The sequence below is a fragment of the Peromyscus eremicus genome, chromosome 15 (assembly GCF_949786415.1).
Source record: "Peromyscus eremicus chromosome 15, PerEre_H2_v1, whole genome shotgun sequence".
Taxonomy (NCBI): domain Eukaryota; kingdom Metazoa; phylum Chordata; class Mammalia; order Rodentia; family Cricetidae; genus Peromyscus; species Peromyscus eremicus.
Window position 1 is genome coordinate 28,395,838 of NC_081431.1, and position 25,493 is coordinate 28,421,330.

Consider the following 25,493-nt stretch of genomic DNA (forward strand, 5'->3'; position numbering starts at 1 on the left):
TGTGACATCCTTTGGCAGGCCAGTTCTCCTCCAAGCAATGATATCAGCTTATCCCTCAAACCCTCACCCAGCAGCTTCTTACATCACACACATGGGACCTTTTTGGGAAATGTCATGAAGAACAATGGATGGTAGCAGAACAGACTTTGGAATTCCAGGCAGGCGGCCCTGGAAAAGTCTTGAGGAAATTCCGACCAACCTTCTTCAGAGGGTACACATCGATCAGTAAGAGAATAGACTACGGCTGGATTATGGGATAGCAAGCATCATCTTCCCCCAGTTATTTCACCCAACCACATGTCTCCCCACAATAGCGCAGACTGAAATGTCTGTCAAGGAAGGTGAAGGGTGAGTAACTGATTCAGGGCCAAACATTCTGACATGCGAGAGGTTTATCCTTGATGATAAATGAACACATAGGAGTACCAAACTTCTCCTCTCAAGTGGGAATCCCCAGTTTGGACTCGGCTCAGCTAGGCAGTTCTTTTGTTGGTCGTGGCTAGATGCTCTTCTGAGTCTGCTGAGTTGATAAAACTGTCACACACAATGACAATAGTGACCAGGCTCTTCTCTCACCATAGAGGATAGATAGATAGTTCAGGTACATTTGACAGGGTCCGAGAGCAGCAAGAGAGGACGAACTCCATGCACAGGAATAATGAGAAGGGGAGAGCTCATGGCCACTTCGGCAGTTTATGAACATTCCAAAGTCCAGGACCTTCTCAATTTGGGACTTAGGCAAAACCAATTATTTTTGCAAGGGTAGGAAGAGGAAGTGCTTCTTGCTGAGAAAGTGGTGCCTTTCTTCTCTCCAAAGCATCTACAGTGGCAGGTCAGGGAGGCCAAGAGGGGTGGACACCACATCCCTGGTGCCCTGCAGTGGCAGAATCGGTATGGTAGAAATAATCCTTAAATGAAGTACAGATCCAATTTAAAAAAATCTGAGTGTGTTTGTGGGAAAACAACCCACATTCAAGATCCAACGAGACGGCATATTATTTTCCTCTTAAATTCTTCCCCATGTCTCCTCTGGTATCACTGCTTTCTCCTTTTCTCGTCCTCTTTCACGTGTGTGTTTGGAACATCTGTCAAAGGCACCTGATGACAAGTTAGTCACACTGCAGAGTGGAGTGGGTCACCCTCAGACGCACCAGCCCCTCCCTGAAAAGTTCAGGAGAGGAGAGGAAGAGAGAGAGACTCAGGAGTTCAAGGCTTGGATGTCACTCTGCACAACAGAAAGATGAGACGCACCTTACGTCCCCCGAATGGAAAAAGAAAGACCACTTAGGCAGCTTTTCAAAATGCTATCCTGTTTGCCTAGCCACTTAAGAACTGTGAGTCAGAGCAGCAAATGGAAGCCATTTCTGTGATTGCCCAGGAGGTCACCGCCATTAAGCTCAACAAAGGCCTTCTGATTTTAGCATAACAAGACTCTTTGACCAATGACTGCAAGTGATGGGGATAAAAAGGTACGTTTTACCTTGAAGTTCTCTCTCTTGTGAGCAGAAGGTCTTCTAATGGTAGTAACAAATTCTTCTGTCTCTAAGCACAGAACAGCACTTGTAGAAAAACATACCGCAAGCATAGGTAATTTCTAGAGGTCAGGGGTCCAAAGCTACCTGTTTCAGAACTGGACACAGAGTCTTGATTCTGCTAAGGAAATGTGGGTGGGGCAAGATAGACCCTGTGGGTTATTATGTGGTACGTTCTCACACATCATTGTCTTCTTGGTAAGTTTCTCAAGGTAGATTGGGCACCAGGGTTTGAAATCAGCCTCCTTAAAGGATGCCTCCTATCTGTCGCCAAAGCAGAGATCAACAAATCTTCCAAGGTGGTTGCTGGCCAGAGAAGGTCCTAGGCTTGCTGACTCTCAGATTTGTGTCTCATCTCGTAGTCTGTATCTGATTTCTAGTGATCCGGAGTTGTGTCTTGAAACTGTCAGACCACAAGGGACATTCTGGTTGGAAAGTCACTCTAGGGAAAAGCACAGAGTCCCACATTAAACCACAGACTGATAGAGCACCACACACAACTGATGGTAACTTGGTAGAGTTGAGAACCTGCTCAAAACCAGGCACACCTTGACTCAGGACTTTGTTAAACATGTGATGATTATTCCAAAGCCCAGAAAATGCTAAAGCCAATATACATCAGATGGAAGTGGGTTCCATGGCCAAAGAATAACTTTCTATTGTCTGAAGGATAATGATGGTCAACTCCACAATACTAAGTGTGGGTGGTGTAGCCTTAACCTGAAGTCACCTGGAAGCCTCTTCCTCCCTCGTGGTACCTTGGCCATGGCATTTCTATAGTTCAAAAATAACAAAAGGCACTTAATAGCTTGGGAGAAATTAATAATAATGTCAAACACCTTTTTCCTGTTCATTGTCCTTCTCTCCATATTGCATATTCAAAAAATACCCAGAGCTGAGGATGTAGCTTAGTGGTAGAGTGCTTGTCTAGAATGGGCAAGGCCCTGGGTTTGAGCTCCACTGGAAAGGAAAGGCAAGGTCGGCAGGCAGCCCAGCTTGGAATGGAGGAAACAAAACGCCCAGCAGGCAGGTTACCTGATGAACAGAAATTCTTGGACATGGAAAGCGATAGCCAAAGCACAGTGTGTGTGTGTGTGTGTGTGTGTGTGTGTGTGTGTGTGTGTGTGTGTGTATGGGGAGGGTCAGAAGCACTTTGGCACCCCGCTGTGGACATGTGACTGTTCCCCAATGTTTCTGAAGTCCATAGCTCACTTTCAGGGGCTGAAGGAAGAACAGACTGCTCTTGCATTTACAGAAAATGCAGTAAAGTCTATGTAAGTCCATTAACAAGAAATCTGAGTGAAGGCAAAGGCTTCCTTCACATATGCAAGGTACTGTGCCCAGCATACACCCAAAGTCAGGAGGAAGCAGGTAAGTTGTCCTTTGTTGGTGTCTCTGAGATGTGTGCTCTTTGGCAGAGAAGAACGCCCACATAAGCATGCATAAAATCTTTTGCACGAAGACCACAAAAACCCAGGTCAAGGCCAGCGGGGACGTTTTTGAAGGTCTTTCCTACAATAGTCTACCCATTATCTACTCTTAAAAAAATAAGTTTTGTTGCTGTTGTTGTCTCTTGAGGGGTCCCACCCTTACTTCATCTGACCCTGGATAGAGTGAGGTTGATAACTTGGTGCCTCTCCTGGCCCTCCAACCCCGTATTTCCCACCAGGTGCCCTGCACCCCCACCACCCCCAACCCAGCTCCGGAGGACTCGGGGTGCACCCTCACAGTTTTCTTGGCGGGCTCCTTTTTCCTCCTCTTCTCCGAGTTGCTGTGGAAGGGCAGGTCGCGGCCGCGGTAGGACGGGGCCCGGCTCAGCTCCAGCTCGCTGTAGGGTGGCAGCGCGTCCTCGTCCGCCGCGTCGTCGTCCTCGTCTTCGCCCTCGCTGGCCCCGGCCTTGTAAGTGGCGGGCGGCGACCAGGCGTAGTAGGAGGCGCTGCGCGGGCCGAGCTGCGCACCCAGCTTGGACGGCGTCTCCAGGCTGCCACCGCGGCTGGTGCTCTCGGCTCGCCCCTGGCGCTCCAGCACGCTGCTCAGGTACGAGTGGTCGTACTTGGGCGCCGTGCCCGGGGTCCGGCTCACCAGGCGCGGCAGCGGAGCCTCCTCGGGCGGCCGGCGACGCGCGGGACTGTAAGGCCAGCCGCGGTCCCCGTCTCCCGGCGGCGGCTCGCGGCTGCGGCCGCGCCCGTAGTACTCGTCCAACGAGCCGTCCTGGTAGAAGGAGCCGTGGGCCCGCGACTCCGAGCGCTCGAAGCGGCTCCCGGCCCGCGCCTCGTGGCTGTTGCCGTTGGCGCGTCGCGACCGCTGGCCGTAGGAGTCCGCGAAGGCCGCCAGCTCGTCCATCGACACGGCCGGCACGCCCGTGGCGAAGTTCTTCCGCGACAGCATCTCGGATTTGGAGCGCGGCTGGCTGCGGGCAGATGGTCACTTGGTTACTGCGTTTGCGGGGGGGCGGGGGGGGGACACCTTGCAGGACACCCCCCAGCGTTCCAGAGGCCCAGCCTCTGCCCTCCACCCAGAGGCATGAGTCACCTCGGCATTTTTCATGCTGCCTGTCCAGCAAAAGCAACCTAAACTCTTTCACGAGTTTGTGTGAAAAGATCAGAATGGAGTTGTGTGCCTGGAAATAGCTTGTGATCGGTGTAGTGCTGAAACAGGTCACCTTCTGATCATGATGAGACCCTTGGTTGACAGTCACACACTCCACTCATCCTCACAGCCACAGCAGATAGCAACACACAGCTCTGGTCCCAGGAGACTGGAATATTTGGTGACAAAGAGAGGGGCTGTCCCTCCCTCAGAGCCAAGGACCAAGTGACCTATTAAGTCAGGAGGCCACAGAGACCTCGGCAGTGCGTAAAAGGAAGGTGGGGTCACTATCTTTTTGAGGGCAGATGATGGGTGATGGTGCCAGTCAGGGAGGAAGCTGGGGTACACGTTGTTAAATGGTGACTGGGCTTGGCTTATCACCCCAGGGAAAATTCCTTAGCATCTGGAACTTGGTGTTGCCTTGCCTTAAAATAGGGACATTAACAGTAGCTGCTTTTTAGAAGGGTAAGGATTAATTACAAGGATGTTAATACAATGCACGACAAACGATGAGGACAATGGAGACGATGGGTGGGAATCTTTAAAGGTTATAGAATAAAACCTAGGGAGAAAGCAATGTCCGAGTTCATTAAGGGGCCGAAGACACACATTTCAACAAGCCTTCAGTGATTACTTCTCACACGTGATGTCACAAGGGTGTAACATACTTAGGAGAGAGAGATGCCATAGCCCTCAGAAAGAGATGTGGGAGAATAAACTAGAACAGACACATGGTGGCCCCTGCCCCTGTCCATCACCTGTGTCTGAAGCTCTCACGGTCCTCTTTGTTATACTCCAGGGCTGGCCCCCGGTTGTTCCCACTGTTGCCTCCCATGACACCTGACCAGTAGTCAGGGTTGCTCTCCAAGTCTCCAGACATAGGGAACTGCTTGCTCCGCATCTGGTGGAAGGATTGGCGGAAATTGTTGTCATCGTCATGCAGGGAGCTGAGTTCTGAGATGGTGTTGTTATCTGCAGGGACAAAAGCGGCCATCACAGAGTTTTCTACATGTTAGGAAGGGAATGCTGCTAAGGGCTGAGATTGGATACTCCAGAAACTCCTGCCTGGGGGCCTCGGTCCTGACCAGTGTGTGTAGATTGCAGTGGTGGTATCTGTGTTCCTAGCTCAGCGGGAACTGGCTCCAGCTCAAACCTGACTTGCTTACAGAGAGGGAGGCTTCCTACGTGCTGTTCTTGGAACAGGGAGACAATTGTCTTTGTTCCACCTAAGGCAGGCTTCCCAGAACCCAGGCTGTCTGCAGCTGGCCTCCTGGTACATCACCCTTGTTCAAATGTTTTTCTCTGTCCTATATAATTTCTGTGATGAACTTCGACGATCCCAGCCATGTTGGGCCAAAAGAGACAAAGAGGGAAAAAAGCCGTCAATCATAGCATCCTCCCGACTCCTGGCCCAGTCCCAAGAAAGGGGCTTTGGTACCACCACCATACATACCATTCTGCTCAATTCCCACCATTCCGTTCCCCAAAGAGCACAAAGTCAAGGTCAAGAGTATGTTAACATCTGGTTTCAGTACGCTCACCTTTTAGACCACGCTCATGTAGGAGCCTAAAATATCCTGCCCACTTCTAAGGTCTGTTCCCCTCCCTACCAAAGTATTCCAGGTTTATGCAGTGGTGAGTGGCCAGGCTAGAAGTTTGGAGATAAGGAGGATGGCCTTGGCCTTTATGTCCTCTGAGCTGTAGCTTGAACTCTGGTCCCAGTCTAAAAATGTAAGAAAGATGCCTAGTCACAGCTTTCTTATTTCCTAAGTAGCTTTGTGCAGAGGTGTTTATGGATATGGACTAGGACCAGAATTATGATCTGGGCTGGAAAAAAAACAACCCAGAAAATTTGATTATTTATAGAACTTAGAAATGTACTGGATTTCATTTTACTTAAAAAACAAATCTAGTGAACCTATTTGCAATGTAACTGGATCCACTTGTTTTCTAAATCTTTTCATTGAGACTTCAAAAATATTATTAAAAACAACATTTACTAGTTTAAGGCCTTGTTGCCGAGGGAAAGGTGAGCCAAGATTAGATGCGGGAACGCAGAAGTGTATCTCAGGTTCCCTCTGCTTTCCCTCCATCCCCAGTGATCCTGGGAGGAGCAGAGGGATTCTGTACAACAGCAGGACCTCCTCATCGTGTTTTACCAAGAACACACAGGAATGGCAGTTTACACAAGGGATCATTGGGTTTTCAATTATAATAAAAATTTAAACTTATATTCCTCTTTAAGAAATTGACTGTGTCTATTTGTGTGTGTGTGTGTGGGGGGAAGGTGTCTGGTGCATGCCTATGTGTATGCATCTGGAAGCCGGAGGATTTGGATGTGTTCTCCTTATTCTCACACTAAATCTGGAGCTAGGCTGGTGGTCAGCTAGCCCCAATCATCTTCTTGTCTCTGCCCTACAGAGCTGGGGTTACTGGAAACTGCAACCATGTCCAGCTTTTTTCATGATGTCTAGATCCAAACTGAGGCCCTTATACCTGTACAGCAAACACTCTTACCCTCAGAGCCATCTCTCCAGCCCTTAGGCGTGTACACACACACACACACACACACACACACACACACACACACGCTTTAAAATGCACTTGATGAGACCAATGCAAGACAATATTGTTGGTTCAGAACTTTCTCTAAATTTCGGGGAATACTTGACATTTTCATTTCTCCAGATGGTAAGTACGATCACTACTTGACCACTCACAGTAACAAGCTGTCCAGGTTATATGTCACACTAAAACTTCTGCTAAGGTGAACACTAACATCAACATACCCTTTGACAGACGTCTAATAATGGCAGTTTAGGACAGGGATACACCAACATTTTCTGTAAAGGACTAAGCAGGGAACGTTAGGCTTTATGAGCCACACCATTCAGTTCTGCCATTCAACAAGAAGTTATAGAAGATACATAAGTGAATTAGCCTGGCTGTGTTCCAATAAAACTTTTAAAAAACAGAAATTGATATGTCTGTGCCCAGAAGATACTGTTTGCAGACTCCTGCTCTAGACATTCCAAGAATGTAAACATCCAGGAGTAACCACCACTTAGAAGGGTAACACAGAGGAGAATCACTGTGGCCGACAAATTCACGAACCTGGACCTCAAACTCCCAATTCTTACAGATGTTCTAGACTGACCACTCCATGATCCGCTCTAGGATTTTCTCTTTTCTCCAGGATAAAACCAACCTCTAAAGAGAACTGTATTCTGAGTCATTCCACACAGTTGTTCCACTGCCAACCTGGAGGCACTAGTGATCTGGGTTCTAGTCTTGACACTGATGATTTTCTCTTCCTGAATCATTTCCTCCTCTGTGAAGGAGGTGGAGTCAGCAATCACTTCAAGGTCTCAACATTCAACCACCATAGTCTCAGTGTGTATCTGAGATAGGAGGTCCATTGGCTTAGCTCAAACGTTTGTATATAAGTCACAAGATTGGGGACCATCTAAGTTCTTCTAATTCCATTACTATACTCCAAGTGCTGTGCTACCTCATCTGAACACTGCACAGGTTGACACAGATCATCTCTAAGATCCCTTTCAACTCTAAGATTCCACTACATTGAGACCAGCCAGTTTTTGAACACCATTTGGATCCAGGTAGTCAAGCCCAGAGACATCACATACACTCAAGTTCATTCTTTACTTTTGATCTTAGTTATTAACTTTTCCTCTAAGCCATGACACTCATAGATTTCTTGCCCCAGCTTCTCCTGGATCTAGGATCTCTGTCTCTGTCCCCTTACAGAGATCCATGACAACACTGTTACAAGGAGCTTGTCAAGTGCTGTGACATCTGCATTCCTGACATTCCAATCTGGAGATGGTCTTTTTATAGTCGGTTTGGTGGGAGGACGCAGCAATGGCTGCAACAGACAGGATGAATTTAGAATTGTAAACTGGGTGGAATATGTTGTCCTTAATCTGAATAAAATTCCTCTAGTCTGGGACTGTTTTCCCAACAGCTCCATCAAGTCTGTTGTTGGTTCCAAGAAGAAGAGGGTTCAAAGAAAGTGTCTAGTGACCTCACAGCCAGGCTTGCCAGCGTCCTCTTGATAATTAGCCCATCCAAGTCAGACCTGCCCTGCTCGGCCTCCCGTGATAGACAGTAATTTGGAACCCACTCTAAGGACTCAGCAGTCAGTTGCAATCTCCAACGGCTGTGGCTAAGTGAAGGGTTGGGGCCCTGCCACCCACAGACTTAGTAATTAACACATTCTTTGACAAAAGGCACAGCCTCCTTGCTCACCCCACCATCTCTGTGGTTGGGCACCTCAGAGGGATTCCAGCCTCTTTTTCCTAGATTCATTTACCAGAGTTTCTTCCACTTTCATTGCAGCCTCCAGGTGGTAAGTCAGCATGTGGTTGTTCCACACTGGGGCCCTTCAGGCTGGAGACAGCTGATAGTGAATAGTCACATCTCGGGTGTGTGTGTGTGTGTGTGTGTGTGTGTGTGTGTGTGTGTGTCTTTTACTGAACCTGGAGTTCACTCACAGGCTAGAATGGGTGCCCCTTGAGCTCCAGGGATTGGCTTGTCTCTGCCAGCTCAGGCCTGGGGTTACAGATGTGATCTGTTGGCCCAGCGTTTCCATGGGCACTGGGGATCCTCAGCATGGGTCCTCACACTTGCTCAAGCAATGACTTCACTGACTGAGCCACCCCATATCTTAAGGGACTGTTTTGAGTATTACTTAAAGGGGGTTGTAAGGGGACTGTTCTAATGAAACATTTTAAACCCAGGGTCACAAAACCACAGCGATCAAGACCAACTGCCCCGCAGGCAGACACAACATGAACCACATGTCACTGGCCCGTCCTTCCCACAGAGGCCCTTCTATTCCCTTCCTTGTCCCCAGAGGTCCTTTTGGGGGGTGGTGTCACAAAAACTGCTGGCTCAGAGCTTCCAATCTGATGACCCCCATGTCCTGTCGGCTACCAAAATCCTGAAAGAAGCACAGGTCACAGGAAACTAACAGATGCTCACATCTGCCTCTCATCCTTCTGGCTGGATCGAACTGAGCCAGCTCCTTCTCGACATAGTACAGGACCTTCATGGAGTCTCGCTCTTTGTCGGCTTGGATCCGGTAACCTTTGCGAACTGTTGAAGAAAGCACACGAGAGGGAGCTAAAAAACAGAAGAGCAAGCAAAGGAGGCCTCCACTCATTTTACCAAGCAGAAAACGTGGTTCTGTTAGAACAACTCCTTTGGAATCCCCCAGAAATAATAAACTACAGTTTATACACCCGAGGCACACTTGAGATCTTCTACCAGAGGGTACCACTGGAGCAAAGCCCGGAAGTCGACAACCAAACCCCATTGCAGGGTCCATTCAGTCACTTGTGATCTTTCCTTCCTGTTGTCTGGCCTTCTACAGCTGTACTGAAGCTCACCTCTGTGCAGCTTTTGAGTTCCACTGGAGGAACAAGCTCACACTAAATAGAAAAAAGAAGACCCCTTTCGGTTTAGGGCCCACATCACTCTCCAGCATGAGGTCACACTGGCACTTGGTAGAAGTGCACAGACAGATCCCCAAGCATCACAGACCTTCACAAAGGCAGAATGAAAGCCTCCAGTTGCCTGGGAGATGGAAAAAAATCCCTTAATCTGGATGGTGCGTGCCTAAGAGCTAATATTAGATTCTAGACTGCATACACAGTAGCACAAAACAAGCTGCACAACACATGGATTTCTAATCACACTTCCATTTTATTTCCTTAGCATTTTCCTTTTAGGAAAAGAAATGCCATATTTTAGATGTGACTAATTTAATTCAACCTGCTGCTTTGTGGTTAGAGACAGGTGTTATTTTCAGGGCTTAATAAAACAAGACTAAAACAGGGGAAATAATACCATCTCCTCCATCTCCATCACTCACACTGTCAGAGACAAAGGCTGCTCACTCCCCACATCCCCTAAGTCTAGCCCAACATCAGCCCAAAGGGTGATAAGACAGCAACAGGCATAACAGACAGATGGGGCGGGGGTGGGAATGGAGATGAGGAAGGGACACTAGTGGTAACTGGACAATACTCACTGGACACTGACCATGTGCCAGCCACTATGCTGAATGTCTACGAGGAAGTTTGTTCCTCACAACCATGCAAGTAAGGACGGCTGTCAGTCGTATTCTGTGGTTGAAAAACTAAGGAGGATTTTAGAACACGACCAGAAATATTTGGCTTGGCAGCACCAGGCATGGAATCATGTAGTCTCACTGACTGGAGCTTAACTGGATTAGGGCATCCTACCTCTCTAAAGTATAGAAGGAGATACTTTAGAAGGCTTTGCTTTTGTTTACTTGTTTGTTTTTAAAGAGACAGATGAAGAAGACAAGACAGCAAAGCCCAAAGTGAGCAGTGGTCTTGGGTATTCCAGAGAGTGTACCATCTGAAGCATGGGCCTGTCTTATAGCCAGCAGGAATGTAAAACGGTAGCAGATAATCCCACTCCAACATTCCCTGTTCCCAAAGCGGTGCACATAATAAAAACAAGGAAATGGCCAGGCAGTGGTGGCGCACGCCTTTAATCCCAGCTCTCAGGAGGTAGAGGCAGGCAGATCTCTGTGAGTTCGAGGCCAGCCTGGTCTACAGAGCGAGTTCTAGGACAGGCTCCAAAGCCACACAGGGAAATCTTGTCTCAAAAACAAAAACAAAAAGGAGACCACATAAATGTAAATGTGTGTGTGTGTGTGTGTGTGTATATATATATATATATATATCTCCAATAAAAGTGACATTTTATGTCTCTGGATGCATTACTTTACTGACAAAGCACCCCCACCCCCCAGCTATTTACATGGAAGATTAAAATAAAAAATTCTACAGGGCTCTAATCACAACCCAAGCGCTGAAGAAGAAAGCCACCCACACATCCATTTGCAGGTGCACAGATTTTCTGTGTGAGAAAACACTGGGCAGGCCATGTCCATCTCAAATTGTGAAATGGCTCAGAAAAAAATTAACAAGTCCTCAGCACATACGTTTCAGTGGCACCTTCTCCCAGAGGTTAGGTCCATCCATAAACCCTAGGCAGAAGACATTTTTTAGCAGAAATGATTTTATTTATCAAGCTACACATTCTTCCATTTCTGCAGAGGCGTTTACAGAGTTGTACAGACTGTTCAATTAAAATGCAACTATCCCACAGAAGTGCTATGTCTGCACCGAGGCAGGTATGTCTGATGGATAAGGTGCAGGGCTGAAAAACAGGGGTCCGAGCATCTTACAGGCATGCTGATGCTGGCTTAGTGAGGGACCTCCGGAGAATGGAGACCCATCAGGACTCAGTTTCCATGTAATTACTTCAAGAGAAGACAACTAAAAGCTAATTAGTGGAGCACTTGAGTGCTCTGTAATGAATTGGGGTATCTTAAATGCCACCTCATCCAAGGAGCTTCCTTTGGCTCTTATAATTTGGTCTCTTTCTGTTCCAATCTTTTTCCCAACTTAAAAATCATTTGATTTGAATTTGTATTATAGGCCTTAATATATTCTAGTTCATTCCAAGTTCCTTATATAGATGAGTATAATCTTAAAAATTTCTGAAGATATTATAATTTAAGATTTCCATGTGCCTAAGACTGTGTTTTACATATAACGAGTATTAAATGTTTGTTGACTTTTTCCTAGCCTAGGAAGGGAAAGGGTTCATGGCTCTTTGGAAACTATTCTTTGTAAGCAATAATCCATAGGCCATAACCTCCAAGCAGACAATTTAACTAGAGTTCTCTGTCCACCTACGTATCTCCAGCATCGAGCACAGGGCCTGGCACATTTTAGACACTCAAACCATGCACATTCAAATGAAGGGATGAAGACATGAATGAACTGGAATTAGCAAGTGGTTTTGTGTGGATTACAAAGTATGGCATAGGAAGTTATGTGGGTGATTTACTGGAGAATTTTAACCAGGAAGGGAAGGCCTTGAATGGTAGCCTGAGGAAGCAAGAAGTTTTGTGGCTGTCATTACCGATGTCATTTTCTAAGGAAAGAACACCAGCATGGCGTTAGGGAGGGGCTCCCTCTCCCTACAGCCCTGGCTCCTCTGCCCAGGTGTCCTTCATATGGGAAGCACTTTTACAGCAAATCTTCAGTGTCACCAAAATAAAGGTCACTGATTAGGGAAGGTTGTTGCTATTTGTAACTAGGTACCAGCTGTTCCCTAACAGAGAGAAAGAGGAGAGGGAGAGGGAGAGGGAGGGAGGGAGAGAGAGAGAGAAAGAGAGAGAGAGAGAGAGAGAGAGAGAGAGAGAGAGAGAGAGAGATGCTGAGCAACAGCTGGAGGTGCTTGGACTAGAGTTTAGGTTGTCTTCAGTGTCATTAGGAAAAATTACACTTCTCATTATGATGCAGATTAGATTGTGCGCACGGGTTATCAATCTCTGAGAAGTCACAGTAACTACAGCCTCGGGTGAAGATGATCGTTTTAACTTTCAATACTAGCATCATAAGAGACTCCACTGCGGCAGAATCCTTCAGCTTTGCCTTCTCCATCACAGCAGCCTGGAGACGTCAGAGACTTAAATTCTTCTAATTTGTCAAAAGACACAGGCAAATGATTGCTCTTCCGACTTTAGGAGCATCATCTGTTTGGTTTTAGTTGCTAAAAATCAAGACAATTCTCCCTTTAAAGGGTGTGGCTATTTTTATATAAAATTAGAAGCTGCAAGTTTGATTGTACAGCACACTAAATTCTTCTCTCATTTCCATAGAATCTGGCTCTGTGTCACATATGTGCTCAACAGCATTTGAATCACCAGGAAACCTTTTCTGATCCTCTCCAACAACATGATTTCCTTTCTGACTGCATTACAGTTTTTCTATATACTGTTCTGTATTTCTTATCCATTTTATTTCCATCAACAAGACTCCAGCAACCATGCTATTAGACTATAATTTTCTAATTTCTTTGAGGGCAGGGGAAATTGGTAAAATTTTTTGAGATGGCGGTCATTTTTGCTATGCAGTCTAGGTCGGTCTCAAATTTGTAGCTCCTTTTGCCTCAGTCTCCTGAGTGCTGGGTTTATAAGTGTGTGCTACTAGCCCCAGTTACAGATTATCTCTTGATGTGAAAACATGTAGATTCATGTGTTTTGGCTCATGCCTATGATCCCAGCATACATGAAACTGAGACCAGAGGATTGTCCTGAGTTGGAGCTAACCTGAACTACATAAAACAGTTAAAGCCATCCAAGATCTTACAAAGTAAGAATATAATACACTTACTTAATATACTATAATATATTCTATACTTCTTATAGTATATATATATTTAACATGCCCCAAACTAAACCAACCAACCAAAAAAAAACCTCACATGGAATGGTGTCAGGTTGGTTTTACCTATAATTTAAAAGCAAGAGAACTCTTTGAAGTGTGGTGGTATTTTAGCAAAAAAAAAATGTCCTAGACTGTTGGCCAAAGTCCAGCATATTTAGAAAATGACTTTTCTTGGTGATGTTTCAGCTCAGGGTCAAAGGTGATTTATTCTGTTTTCCAGTTCAGCCTGGTCCAAGTCCTTTGGTTTGCACAGCTCTACACACTTCAGCCCCTCTCCCACTAATCTTCTGATTTTAACTTTACTAGAGACAGAACATTAGAAAATTCCCAGGGATGTCAAACTAAAATCTAGAAGACGTATTGCTGTTAAAGAATTTAAGCTGCTATTTTGACCTAATTAAGGTTGGATTATGTTTCGATCAATTTCCGCATTTATAGCCCGACTGTGACTTAGAAGCCCTGCGCAGGCAGTCTCCAAGGTGCACTTCCATGGATATAGGCTTGTTCTTCCTGCCCCATCCTAATGAGCTCAGCAAGGCTGTTTATGGATGATGGAACAGCTGCCAGATTCCACCCCCAGGGTGACGGCAGCTCAACTGTGGGAGAAGTGAGTCCTAAAATTTGCATATTCTGTGTACATACAGTAGGCATATATATAGGCACACACCTCTATTAATTTTAAAATGACATTTCAAGAGCCTGCTTGCCTGCTCACTTCTTTTGTCAGAAGGATGAATGGAGTCCAGGTATACTGAGATCAAATGGACTAGAGCAAGGCAACAGTAGGGGCCGGAGCCAATTCCACTCAGCAAGGTAGGGAGGGGGTCATGCAGTGAGGACCAGGGTAGCTACAGTAGAGATGGAGGGAAATAGAACAATTCATGGTTAAAGTATAGGCTGTATAGGCTGAAGGCCTTGGCGACCAATTGGTAAGAGAGTAAAGAATAAGGAATAAGAGGAATTCCTGCTTATGATTTGAGTCACTAGACAAGCAACGACGCTATCCACTAAGATAGGTTATATAGACTCTGGTTTGAAATAGAAAAGCAAAAAAAAAAATTTTTTTTTTGAAGGGTAGACTGAATTCCTAGAGGCTAAGGTTTAAGTGCCTGTAAGACATCCAGCCAGAGACATTCAGAAACAGTTGGATATATGGGACTTAGCAGCAGAAGAGAGGTCAGGACAAATCACGACTGGGAACCATTAGCATATGGATGAAGGTAGTAGACAGGATTAGCTGGAGAGTGGACCACAGACAAAGCAGGAACATTGAGAAGATGCACACGGGAAGCAAGGAGCATGGGTCAGAACAGGCAGGGAAACAGGCAGAATGTCGAGCCAGAAAGGCGAGGAAGGGCGGGGGCGGGGGCGGGGGCGGGGGGGGGCAGCGTTTTAGAGAAGTCAAGGGAGGCTGAGGACTGTGAGGCAGCATCAGATTTAGCCATCAGGCAGCTTGCGCGGAGCAAGATGGAAGTTAGTTGAGTTGGTGAGAGGGAAGGAAACAGAGACACTGAGTATTAAAAGCGCTTCCGAGAGGTTTGGCTGAGAAGGAGTAGAGAAGCAACATCAGGGTGTTGTACCAAGGGCTGCATTTCAGCGGGGGAGATCTGACCACATTCTGAACGCTGACAGGAAAGAGTCACTAAGACGGAAGGTTAGAGCTGTGAGGTGGAAAACGGATGAAGTGTGGATATTCGACAGAGAACCCAAAGAGGATGGACCCAGAGCAGCCCAAGAGAAGCCCATCTTTTGTCGTAGTAACAGAGGGCTTGAGTAGCAGCTGTAAATGATGGAAAAAAGTAATCAGGGTACCCCTTATCCTCTTCCATTTGGTAACTAAAGGGCTCTTTTCTACGTAACTCATCACAGATGCCTTTCCTAACTAACGTTCAAAAAAGTGTTGTGTACAAATATAACCCGAAAATTACTGTGGCTAGATGACTACCCTAATATGTATGGAGCAGCATACAGATGTAAAAAGGTGGAATTCATATTTTTATAAAACAGCATTTATTAACATTTTTAGTGTTCCTTAAAGAATAATCTACATTGGCCCAATCTATCTTCATTAAATGAAAAGTGGCCAAACACCATCACTAATGCTGCCCACGGGTCTAGGAATGTGCTCTTGAGAACTATAAAGAGCCCTGTCCTGACGCCACAAGACACACATATCATGATGACAGGGTTTCTGACTAGCTATGGTCAGCACTGGCTGCCATCTTTCCTCTATTTCCTAGCTAACAGAACAGACTCTGATTTTGCTCACTTCCAAAGCAAATAGTTGTTTAGGCCTGAGAGGTTAGTCTTCGTGAGCTCAAGCCCATCTGGTTTAGGAAGAAGTGTGGGACATGAGTTTTTTCAGATGAAACTGCTGGAAAAGGGCTTTTTTGGAAGAGGGAAGAGCTTCTGGGGAGCATTTTCTCACTTCGGGGAAAGAGGCACAAAGATGAAACACAGCTTTCTGTCTCTCAAAAGGTATCTAATCCCCAGAACTACCGCTGTCATCAAGGGAGCCACCCAAGGGGGACAAAGAGTGTGCTAAAGAGGACAGCACAAAAGACAGAACTCTGTCCTGCATGGGAGCCACCCAACTGTGAGCAGCCAAGTCAGCAACCACCGCGCCTTGGGAGTCTTGTCATAATTCATTTTTCTGCTACTAATTGCAGTTGGTTAATATGATGGGGACAGATGATTAAAACGGCAACACGCAGGAATGGAGAAAAGATTAAGGCCAGCCTGGTCTACACAGCAAGTTCCAGGCTAGCCAGAGCTACATAGTGAGCCCCTGAGACCCTATCTCAATAGGGGAGGGATACTTAAATACTTGCTAGTTAATTAATAAGACTTATTTTATTGTGTTAGTCCATTAAATAAATAGTAAGGTGAAGGAGTTCTGGTCAGACAGGAAAAGGAAATGGGGTGTAAAGAGAAATTAGCAACTGAAAGCATGTGTGAAGTTCCCCTCAGTTTTCTCTTGCCTGTGCCTTCCTTCAGAGAAATGGACTGTGCTGTCCTTATCTCTTGCTTTCCCTGCACATCCTTGATCATTAGCTTCTCCTTCTCAGCTTGTGACTCATTCCCAGTCTCCTACGTCAGAATTCTACTAATAGTTCCAGGGAAGAGACAAACACAAATACCAATTACTCACTGAGGATATCCACTCCTGCCACAGCCAGGTATTGGGGGTTCAGTACGTGGGCTGGGAACCCTGCCTCACCTCCCACGTACACAGACGGAAGTCACTGAAATCGACGATGCCTACAGTCTTAACCTTCACAGCTTGCAGTCCTGCTCCAATGCCTCCAGGAAAGCTGTATTTCAACACCTCTCCACCTCTCCACCCGCCTTTGCCCCTCAGTCTCGTCTCTGCACGAATTCATCTGTCCCTGAATAAAGCGGACCGTCCCTCTCACCAGATCCCTTCACCAGTCATCTCATTTCTGATCTGTAGTGCTGGACAACTTGGGCTCATCCTGAAGTCTCCCCTTTGCTTCATTTCTTGACATCTCATTTCTTTCAAAGTGTTTCTCAGATTTATCATGGCATTTCGACTCCCACTGTCTCCAGCATACACCAGATGCTCGTAAAGCACACCTGCACACTGTAGTCAGGGCTTTGTTCTCTGTCTCTGAGCTCCTCTCCCACCTCACCACGTGCCGTCTCTGCACTCAGCATTCTGCCCGTGGTGGCTCCCACTTGTTTGCTCCACTAAGCCCCAGCTCTTCTGGAGAGGTATCAAGGCCCTCTGTAATCCCCATCAAACCCTTCTATATTCTTCCAGGCAGCTGGACAAGATAGACACCGACATGTTCACATCTGTGCTCTGGGATTTGACTATACGACTGACCTTCCTTCTTTGGGACAGTCAGCAGCAGCCCCACAGTTTTCCCAACTCTTCCTCATCTCTCCTGGCCCAGTTCTGATCTCATCTCCTCCATGAAGACTGTAATAACTCCAGTTCTTTTGTCTTTGGACTCTAAGTACCATATTCTTCAGCATCTAATTGTCTTAATAAAGATCCATTCCCTCCTTTGAGAAGCCGTTATTCTACAGTCTGCCGTCCCTCACAGTGCCTAGTACAGTCGCGAAACGCGAACACTAGGTGGGGATGAGATCACTATTTAAACACATGATCACAGTTTAAATAACAATCTCCTTCCCTTTATAGTTACTAAGAACATTAAAAAAAAAAAAAAAAAGAAAACAGGGCTCAGAGTATCCTGTAGCCCTTGGAAAGACTAATATGCACTCCAAAAGATACCTGCCTTAGCTGGAAGGGTCCCATTTTGGGGATGGAGATCACTGTTTCCCAAAGCTACATCACTGAAGAACTTGACTGTGCCTATCAGCAAGGAATGAGGGAGGGGCCCAAGCCAAGCATGGGGTGGGCAGTCTGGGACTACATTTACCACTGTGGCTTCCTCCAGTGGAGTCACTTGGTGCCAAGGGAGGTGGATGCGGCTTGTCCATCAGCATGCCAGAAGAGGGGGCTCCTCCCAAAGGGACAGAGGGGATGGAGTAGGGGCCTGGGACACCGGAGACAGAGGGAGGGTACCCGGCCTTGGCTGCTTTCCCTGCTTCATACACTGTGGAGGGAGATGAAGAGCAAGAGAGATTATGTAGTCCCACCCTCCACAACCCTCATACCCCCAATCCCTGAAGTTCCATTCTTTGAAGGGAGCACCTAGACAAATATAAATTCATTCTTCCAAAACTGAACTAGTTCACTAGGACCATCAAAACCACTCTACCTTGGATTCCTCTGGCTCCATGAAAAGGGCAGCAATATGAGGAACTACAGTGTTTAGAATCTGGCAGCTGAGCAACCCTAGAGTGGCAGCATCCCCACTTGGAACCACCTTATCTATAAGCTACCATGGTCCCTCCAGAGGGGGCTAGCAAAGGGTCATTCAGGGACGCTTCCAGGAGAAGAAAAGCAAACGCTGTGTATGTACAAGGCCCCTGTCTGTGTTTTCAAAAGCAAAGCCAGTAACCCAGTTCCTTCTAACACTTTTATTCCTAAAGATTTTAAAGATAGAATGTTCCTCTCTCTTTCAATAATGTATTTAGTATATGGTTGGGATGTCAAACTCAATGCCTTCATGGGCTTGACTAGTAAGCTAAACCTGTGAATCCCCCAATGAGAACTGGTCCCTGTTTTGGCCATTTTCATCATATGAGTAAAGAAAACGGATGGGTGTCTGCCGGATGCTGCCCCAAAGTCACAGTTTTTACACTCCACTTATAAAAGGAGGACGTTCTCTGCATCAAAGGAGAATGACCAGTACAGGTTTTCTCTATTTGAGTGCTCTGAGGAGAGGGTGCAGCTTTACCCCACAACTTCACCATTCCGATCCTGCCCTTCCTTTAATCTACAGTGTCCATGAGCATTAGGAATGCATGACAGGTGTGGATAAACAGCATGCAGATGTGCATGGAGCCGAGGAGGGAAGCAGGAATGGTCTTCCCCGAACCCAGAGGTAAGGAGTAGAGGAGGAACTCAGGGCACATGGCTGTCAGATGGAGAGGTGACACTTCTTCTGATCACTCCACATCTCCCCCACGGATCCCTACTCACAGGCCTGAGGGCAGCAGCAGGTATCCGGGCAGCATGGGCAGCGGACATAGCAGCAGCAGCTGTGAGGACAGCACTGGCACCAGCAGATCCCCACCAGCACGAAGAAGAGGAAGATCCCCAGGATCACCAGGCCGACAAACACCCACTCTGGAAGGATGCACAAAGAAATCTACTCGAGGTAGCCCTCCCTCCAGGGCACGGCATACACGGATGGGTGTCTCCCTGTAAAAGAAGTGAGTGGGAAGGACCTGGGGAAGAAAGGGTGTCTAACCAGGATGGAGGGGCCCCAGACTCATGAAGAACTCAGGGGGAGATATGCTAGGGCCCACAGAAAAGAGAGCCAGGCGACCTGTATCTCTTGAGGTACACTGAGTAGCCAGCCCTGTGACTGGAGACTTTGAGGTTCCTGACTGGAGGAAAAGGTTCATCTACTGACTGTATCAGAATAAAGTGGTAGGACAAAATCTGGGGGTGGGGGTGTCTTGTGCGCTGGGCTTCTAATGTGGATTCTGTAAATGCTTATCTTTTATAATGAAGTATATTGTTTATAAGCTAAAAGTTCTTGCCTTACATGGTGATCCATGTCTAAAGTTCCAGTACTCGGAAGGCTGAGACAGAAAGATCAAAGCAACCTGCACTACTACAATGTGAGACCTCAAACAAACAAACAATATCTGCAAATCTGAATCTTGAGGGGCAGGGAGGCTATGTGCCTCCATGGCCTGCATAGATGGTCTTTATGTCGTCCAGGCTCAGTGTGTATTCATCTACTTTCCCAAGACACCTTCCCTGTGATTAGCACCAGGGCAGAGATCCAAAACTCTTACTTAAACTTCAATATCTATCCAGTTAGTGAGGAAAAAAAAAAAAGAGGCATAGTTTCAAATAGAGAAGACACAGCCCCATCTCCAAGGTAGGGGCTTGGTTTGATCACACTCAAGATGACCATGCCAGCCAGCATAGCCAAGAATTTCGTGGCTCAGGGTGCTGATGAATGGCAAGCTGAAATGAGCATGGCTAATGTGTTTGTCAGCTTCTATAATTTTCATAGCTCTGTCTGAGGCTGAACATGAATTTTCTTTAATTCGCTCATCCACAAGATTTAAAAGGCAGCAAATTCCATCTGGTTTACATAAAAGTGACTGTGACTCTCAGGTGACTTGTCTCAATGTTATGCTATTGGGCTTGGGAAGAGTCCACCTTGTCCCTGGAGACCTGGACAGACTGGTATAACCCATGCTTTTCTTTAAAAGCTAAAAGACCAAAATGATTGACAGCCATCCACTCAAAATCCCTTCATAATGAACTTCAGTACACAATGTTTTTCTTTAAGTTTGGTTATTAACTATCCCTTCCATTAAACAAATTATTCATTTGGAAACTTGAGAATGTGACTTTTACATGTAAAGAGTTTTATGACAGTGGTTGAATCATTCGACCTTTGGTTGGAACATCATCTCCTCAGAGAGAAAACAAACAGCTCATGTTTTCTGAATGTCCCCCACTCATCCATCTGCACTACATTCAAGTCCAGGCCAACATCTCTTCAACTAGGGACTGAGAAGCCTTTGTGTCTGACTTGAACTCTGTGGGGGACACTCCTGCTGAGGGTAATAGCACGAGGCTTTAGACGGGGGCCTTATAAGTAACATAACTTAAGAAGGTGGAGTTTTCTCTCTGAGATGGTTTAGGTCAGCTACAGGGAAATAGAAGCAGTTAAAGATAAAAGACCAGCAGGTTATATTTGAGAAACAAAAGAACTCGATCTGAGCCTGGTTTGGCAGAGCGTGACTCTAACCCCAGCACTTGGAAGACAGAAGAAAGGATCGCTATGAATTGAAGGCTGGCCTGAGATGCACACCAAATACCAGATGAGCCAAGCCTACAGCAGCAAGACCCCCATCTCAATAAATAAACAGGCGAATAAATAAATAAATCTGTGAAAGTGTTCTGGGAGTCAAAAGAAGGAAATTGAGGTGAACAGGACTGGATATAAAATACAGAAACTCTTTCTTGGACTTGAGAGACCCATTTTTACTTTGAAACATTATATGTGACATTTTTACCTGTGTAAATAAATGCTTACAAATTGAGGGAACTTTTGCTAAAGGTGGTTACAATGAAAATGTCTCTCTGTGTTCTTGAGAGCAACATCAATAAAGAAAAAGTCTGAGTTAGATCAGCCAGCTAAAGATAAAGGGCTGGATGAATTCACAGAAAACAATTAGTAAGGCTGGGTTTTGAAGACTCTGGACATTTCTTAAAATTTCAATCAAGCCAAAACCAATGGCTAGGGATATTTTTATATCTCTCTGTTGCTATTAGAAAGACGTTAAAGATCTGGCAAAAATCAAGGCTAATTATACACTTTGCTTTTCCTTCTATGGAGACAAACCTTTCTATAGGTCATTTTTCATTCTCCTTGAGCTTCCTTCAACTACAAGCTACGGTGCAGCACCGGATTGGTCTTTATAGGGCTGGTACCTTCACCTGAAGCTGCATGAAAGGATGTAGATATGTATTTGGGGCAAGTTATCTTGACATATGGTTCATGGATGCCTAGGGATTTCCAGTGTCTAAATATACAAGTAATACAGGTCTGTGAACACATGGTTTGGCAGGAAGAAGGAGGACATGTCTTTTCTAAGTTTAAAAAAAAAAAGATTTTTGGTAATGTTACAAAAGGTACTTCTGTGTAACATGATTGCACAATAGTGAATGAGTGAAGCACATAATTTAGGAAATAAGGAATACAAATAAATAATACTTAAGGACACATAACTATCCGGGTACCGGTGAAATACTGAGATGGGCCTGAAGATAACCAATGATGCTTCATGTCTAACAACGAGGGACTAGGTCCCTGTCTCCACTTATTCTTAATTCCCATTATTCTTTTAGGGCCCAGGAACAAAAGGCATACAAAGGCTTATCCAAGGGGTTTAGTTCATCCTAGAAAAAGACAACAAACATTATACAGATAAATGTACCTTCCCCCAATCAAACAAGTAATTAGTGACTAACGCAGAAGCAGGCAGATGAAGTGTTAGCAAATAAGAGTTAAATGATCGAATACCTGGCATGATCTCCACAGCAAAACTGGGCAAGAGATCAGCAAGCAGCCCTGTCCTGCCTAGAAGATGTAGAAGGAAAAGAAGAAGGAAAGAGGTTACTCCAAAGAAAATGCAGCCCAATTTCTGGCACCCACCAGTGCCATGACCTCGTAGGGCCATTGCTCTGTACGCTCTGTGGTAGGAGAGATGCATCAGGGCCGGGCTCAGTCAAAGGGAATAACTATAAGCAAGCATTTCTGGCAGCCATCCAAAGGAAGGCTAGGTGGAAGCAGAAAAGGTACCTTATCTCTGACTGTTTATAGGAAGAGGACATCTCTGCCTCCTTGTGAGAAACCCTGCTTGAGCAGACTGACATACACCATCTTCATCTCCGTGCATTCACACAGCCTTCTCCACACACTTCAGTGGAAAGTCAAACCCAACTGTATCTAAACATTCCATCTACATTTTCATACAATCCATACACAGTCCCATGTCCACATAAAAACAAAAGGACATATTTGGTTTTAACTTAGAATTAACTAGCTACATGGTTCTATTTATGGCTTAAAGATATTTCAATGATTAAAATGTTCAAAGGCAATGAAGAGATAACGCTAGACTGGTTACACACTCCTCTACACTCCTTCTGGCTTCAGAAATACTCTGTACATATGTATATGGTATGGTTTTTCCATATGGCACCCACAGCTGGCGGTGTACGTACTCAAGTGCCTTCTGTGTGATATTGCGTGGAAACTTCAAAGCTGGTGTCAAAGCAGGTGCTTCTCGGGGGGCTCTGGGAAGCAAAGAGCTACACAGGAAATAAGATGCTAGAAGATGTGAAGGAGGAGGTTAACCTGCCTTATAGAAGCTACTCTGCATGTTTTCACACTAGCAAACTTCCTTTGTCTCTGACTTGTGATGACAAAAGGTCATTGTGATACATCTAAGGCATACAACTGAATCCTCCTTCATTTTGGTGCATGGCAAGCATCTCCAGAATAGCACTGCTCAATGACAGTACAATGCCAACAACATGGGTGATTTTAGCTTTTCTAGCAATTACATTAAGAACATACAAACAAACAGAAACAATTAACCTAATATCTTTATTTTTTTCTCCCTTACACCAGCATCCACAACACATTGTCATTTCAAGGGCTCGGTAACCACGTGTAGCTGTTGAACATCACACTTCTGAGGGTCTGTAGGGTTGTAGCTTATACCGGAGATGACTTTCTATTATGAATCTAATTAATGTCTTGGACCACAACATACCTAGAGATGTTTAAAACATTGGCAGCCTTGAATTCTGAGTGGTAAATACAAATGAATCTTCTCGTTTAACTAGATGCAACAGTAAGTATATTTACAAGTACCATTAGTCCAGATTGAACACACACACATACATACACACACACACACACACACACACACACACACACAATGCACACTATACCTTTCCATCCATCCATCCATCCATCCATCCATCCATCCACAGTCCTGTTTCCATATAAAAACGAAACTCGCGCACATGGATTTTGCTCATTGAGAAACAACTGTATTGTTTCCCAGCCTTTTGGCTAAGATCCAGTGTAGGAAACAAAATGCATGGTTTACACTTTGAGTCTAGAAGTCATCGGTTCCTTATTCTACAAGGAGGGCCATGAAAAAGCAGTTCTGACAATGGTCAAAGGGGAAAGGCACCTCTGGGTCACTGCGGGAGGATCCGGCCACTGGGGAAAGGCAGCAGTGAGTAGGGGGAGAAGCCGTCTTCGCTTGCCCTGTTCCTCTGACTCTCCACAAAGCAGGAGGGTACCCTGGTAACATGCACCCTGGTCAAGCCTCCTGGAGCTACATGTGTACTCCCAAAGAATACTCTCATTGGCTGATGCTTGGGCCAGCTCAGCTACAGCAAGCCTTGACAAGAAGGGCTCTCTTCTTGAACCTCCATCTTTGCACAACTGGCGTGGGAAGACGGCTCTGAGGCTTGCAAGGTCCCTTAGAAGGAGAGCCAAATGGGCATTACGAAAGGTGTCCTGAAAGAGACTTCTCATGCTAGACTTTGGCCCCTGCCTTCACAAAACACTAAGAAGTGCTCTTAACGCTTACACAACTCCCCAGGTAAGAGATGAGATGGAGTTTGGGACCAAAATCTGAGCACGTGATTAAAAGCACACACTGATCTCATCCGGAATGTTCTCTAAAAATACGCCTTGGAAACTCAACAAGGGAATAAACAGATGGTCAAGGATTTAAGAAATTTGGATTTTAGACATCTCTTTCACACATACTTAGTATTCATTACCATATAATAGGCAATTATCAAGGGAGAAATAGACAAGGTTTGTTAACAAAACAGTTATCAGATGCTTAATGGTAGATTTTTGTTGTGTTTCCCTCCCGCAGACAATTGGTGTGTGTGTGAGTGTGTGTGTGTGTGTGTGTGTGTGTGTGTGTGTGCGCGTGTGTATGATTTTGTGTCTAGTTAAATGAGAAACTGTGCTTATGTTCATTCTGCGGACCTCTGGTCTACCAGTGTTTAAAGCATCTCCAGGTGTGCTGTGGGCCACATGACTAATTAGAATCACAACATAAATTTACTCTTTACATAAGCTACCAATTTGTAGGCTGTCTCATGATTTTAATTCTATGATTTATAGATGATAGATAGGTGTGTCTACATATATATGTGCATATAAATTTTAATTATTTATTTATTCATACATTCATTTTGTGTTACTTGAGACAGAGTCTTGCTATATAGTCCAGCCTAGCATGCAACTCACAATCCTCCTGCCTCTGCCTTTTGAGTGATTAGATTACAACTGTGTGTCACCATATCTGCCTATGATAGCTATTAACTATAAAACATCCATATAGCCAAAGAGGATTTGGTTTTCATACTTATTCCACTTGTTATATCAGAAAAACACTGGGATACGAGTCAAAGCGGCCAGGGATGCTTGCCATTGATTTACTTGGTAACTCCTTCAGGCAAATCCCTCCCTTTCCTGGTCTCAGTTTTCTCATAGTAGATGGAAAGACTGGGATGGAATGGTGTATGTATATCTTGATTTTTTTTTTCTGAGAGAGTCCTGATTTATGCCCATGGCCTTGATGTAATTATTAATAGGCACTGATTTTTGTTTGCAAAATATCCTCATTTGGACAATTAATGGTATGGTCATCATATTTAGTTCTCAAATCTGAATCTCAGCGAATGGGATTCAAACCCAAATGTGCATAGGAACAAGCTGGTGATGTAAGTGAGCACAGCTGGCTGTGTGAGACAACTGAGCACATGGAGGGGGTGACAAACTGCAGTGTCTTTAGGGGGCCACTACTGTTCCACTCTAGCCAACAGCTGCCCAGTGGAATGTAGTAGGTGATCCTCTACTCACATTCACCCCAGATTTGATGGTGAAATATTCTG

At 45.4% G+C, this 25,493-nt stretch overlaps 1 protein-coding gene across 1 annotated transcript in view; it reads right to left on the reverse strand.

The window, feature by feature from the left end:
- Nucleotides 1–374: 374 nt before the first annotated feature.
- The window catches only part of Ildr2 (immunoglobulin like domain containing receptor 2), a 40,413-nt gene continuing 15,294 nt past the window's right edge, over nucleotides 375–25,493 (reverse strand). The window contains exons 3-9 of the mRNA XM_059280257.1: nucleotides 22,078–22,134; nucleotides 19,002–19,148; nucleotides 17,833–18,009; nucleotides 9,126–9,239; nucleotides 4,880–5,093; nucleotides 3,261–3,942; nucleotides 375–1,974 (exon numbers count right to left, since the gene is read on the reverse strand). Of these exons, the coding sequence (XP_059136240.1) occupies nucleotides 1,939–1,974; nucleotides 3,261–3,942; nucleotides 4,880–5,093; nucleotides 9,126–9,239; nucleotides 17,833–18,009; nucleotides 19,002–19,148; nucleotides 22,078–22,134 (1,427 nt within the window). The 3' untranslated portion in view covers nucleotides 375–1,938. The remainder of the gene's footprint in view (nucleotides 1,975–3,260; nucleotides 3,943–4,879; nucleotides 5,094–9,125; nucleotides 9,240–17,832; nucleotides 18,010–19,001; nucleotides 19,149–22,077; nucleotides 22,135–25,493) is intronic.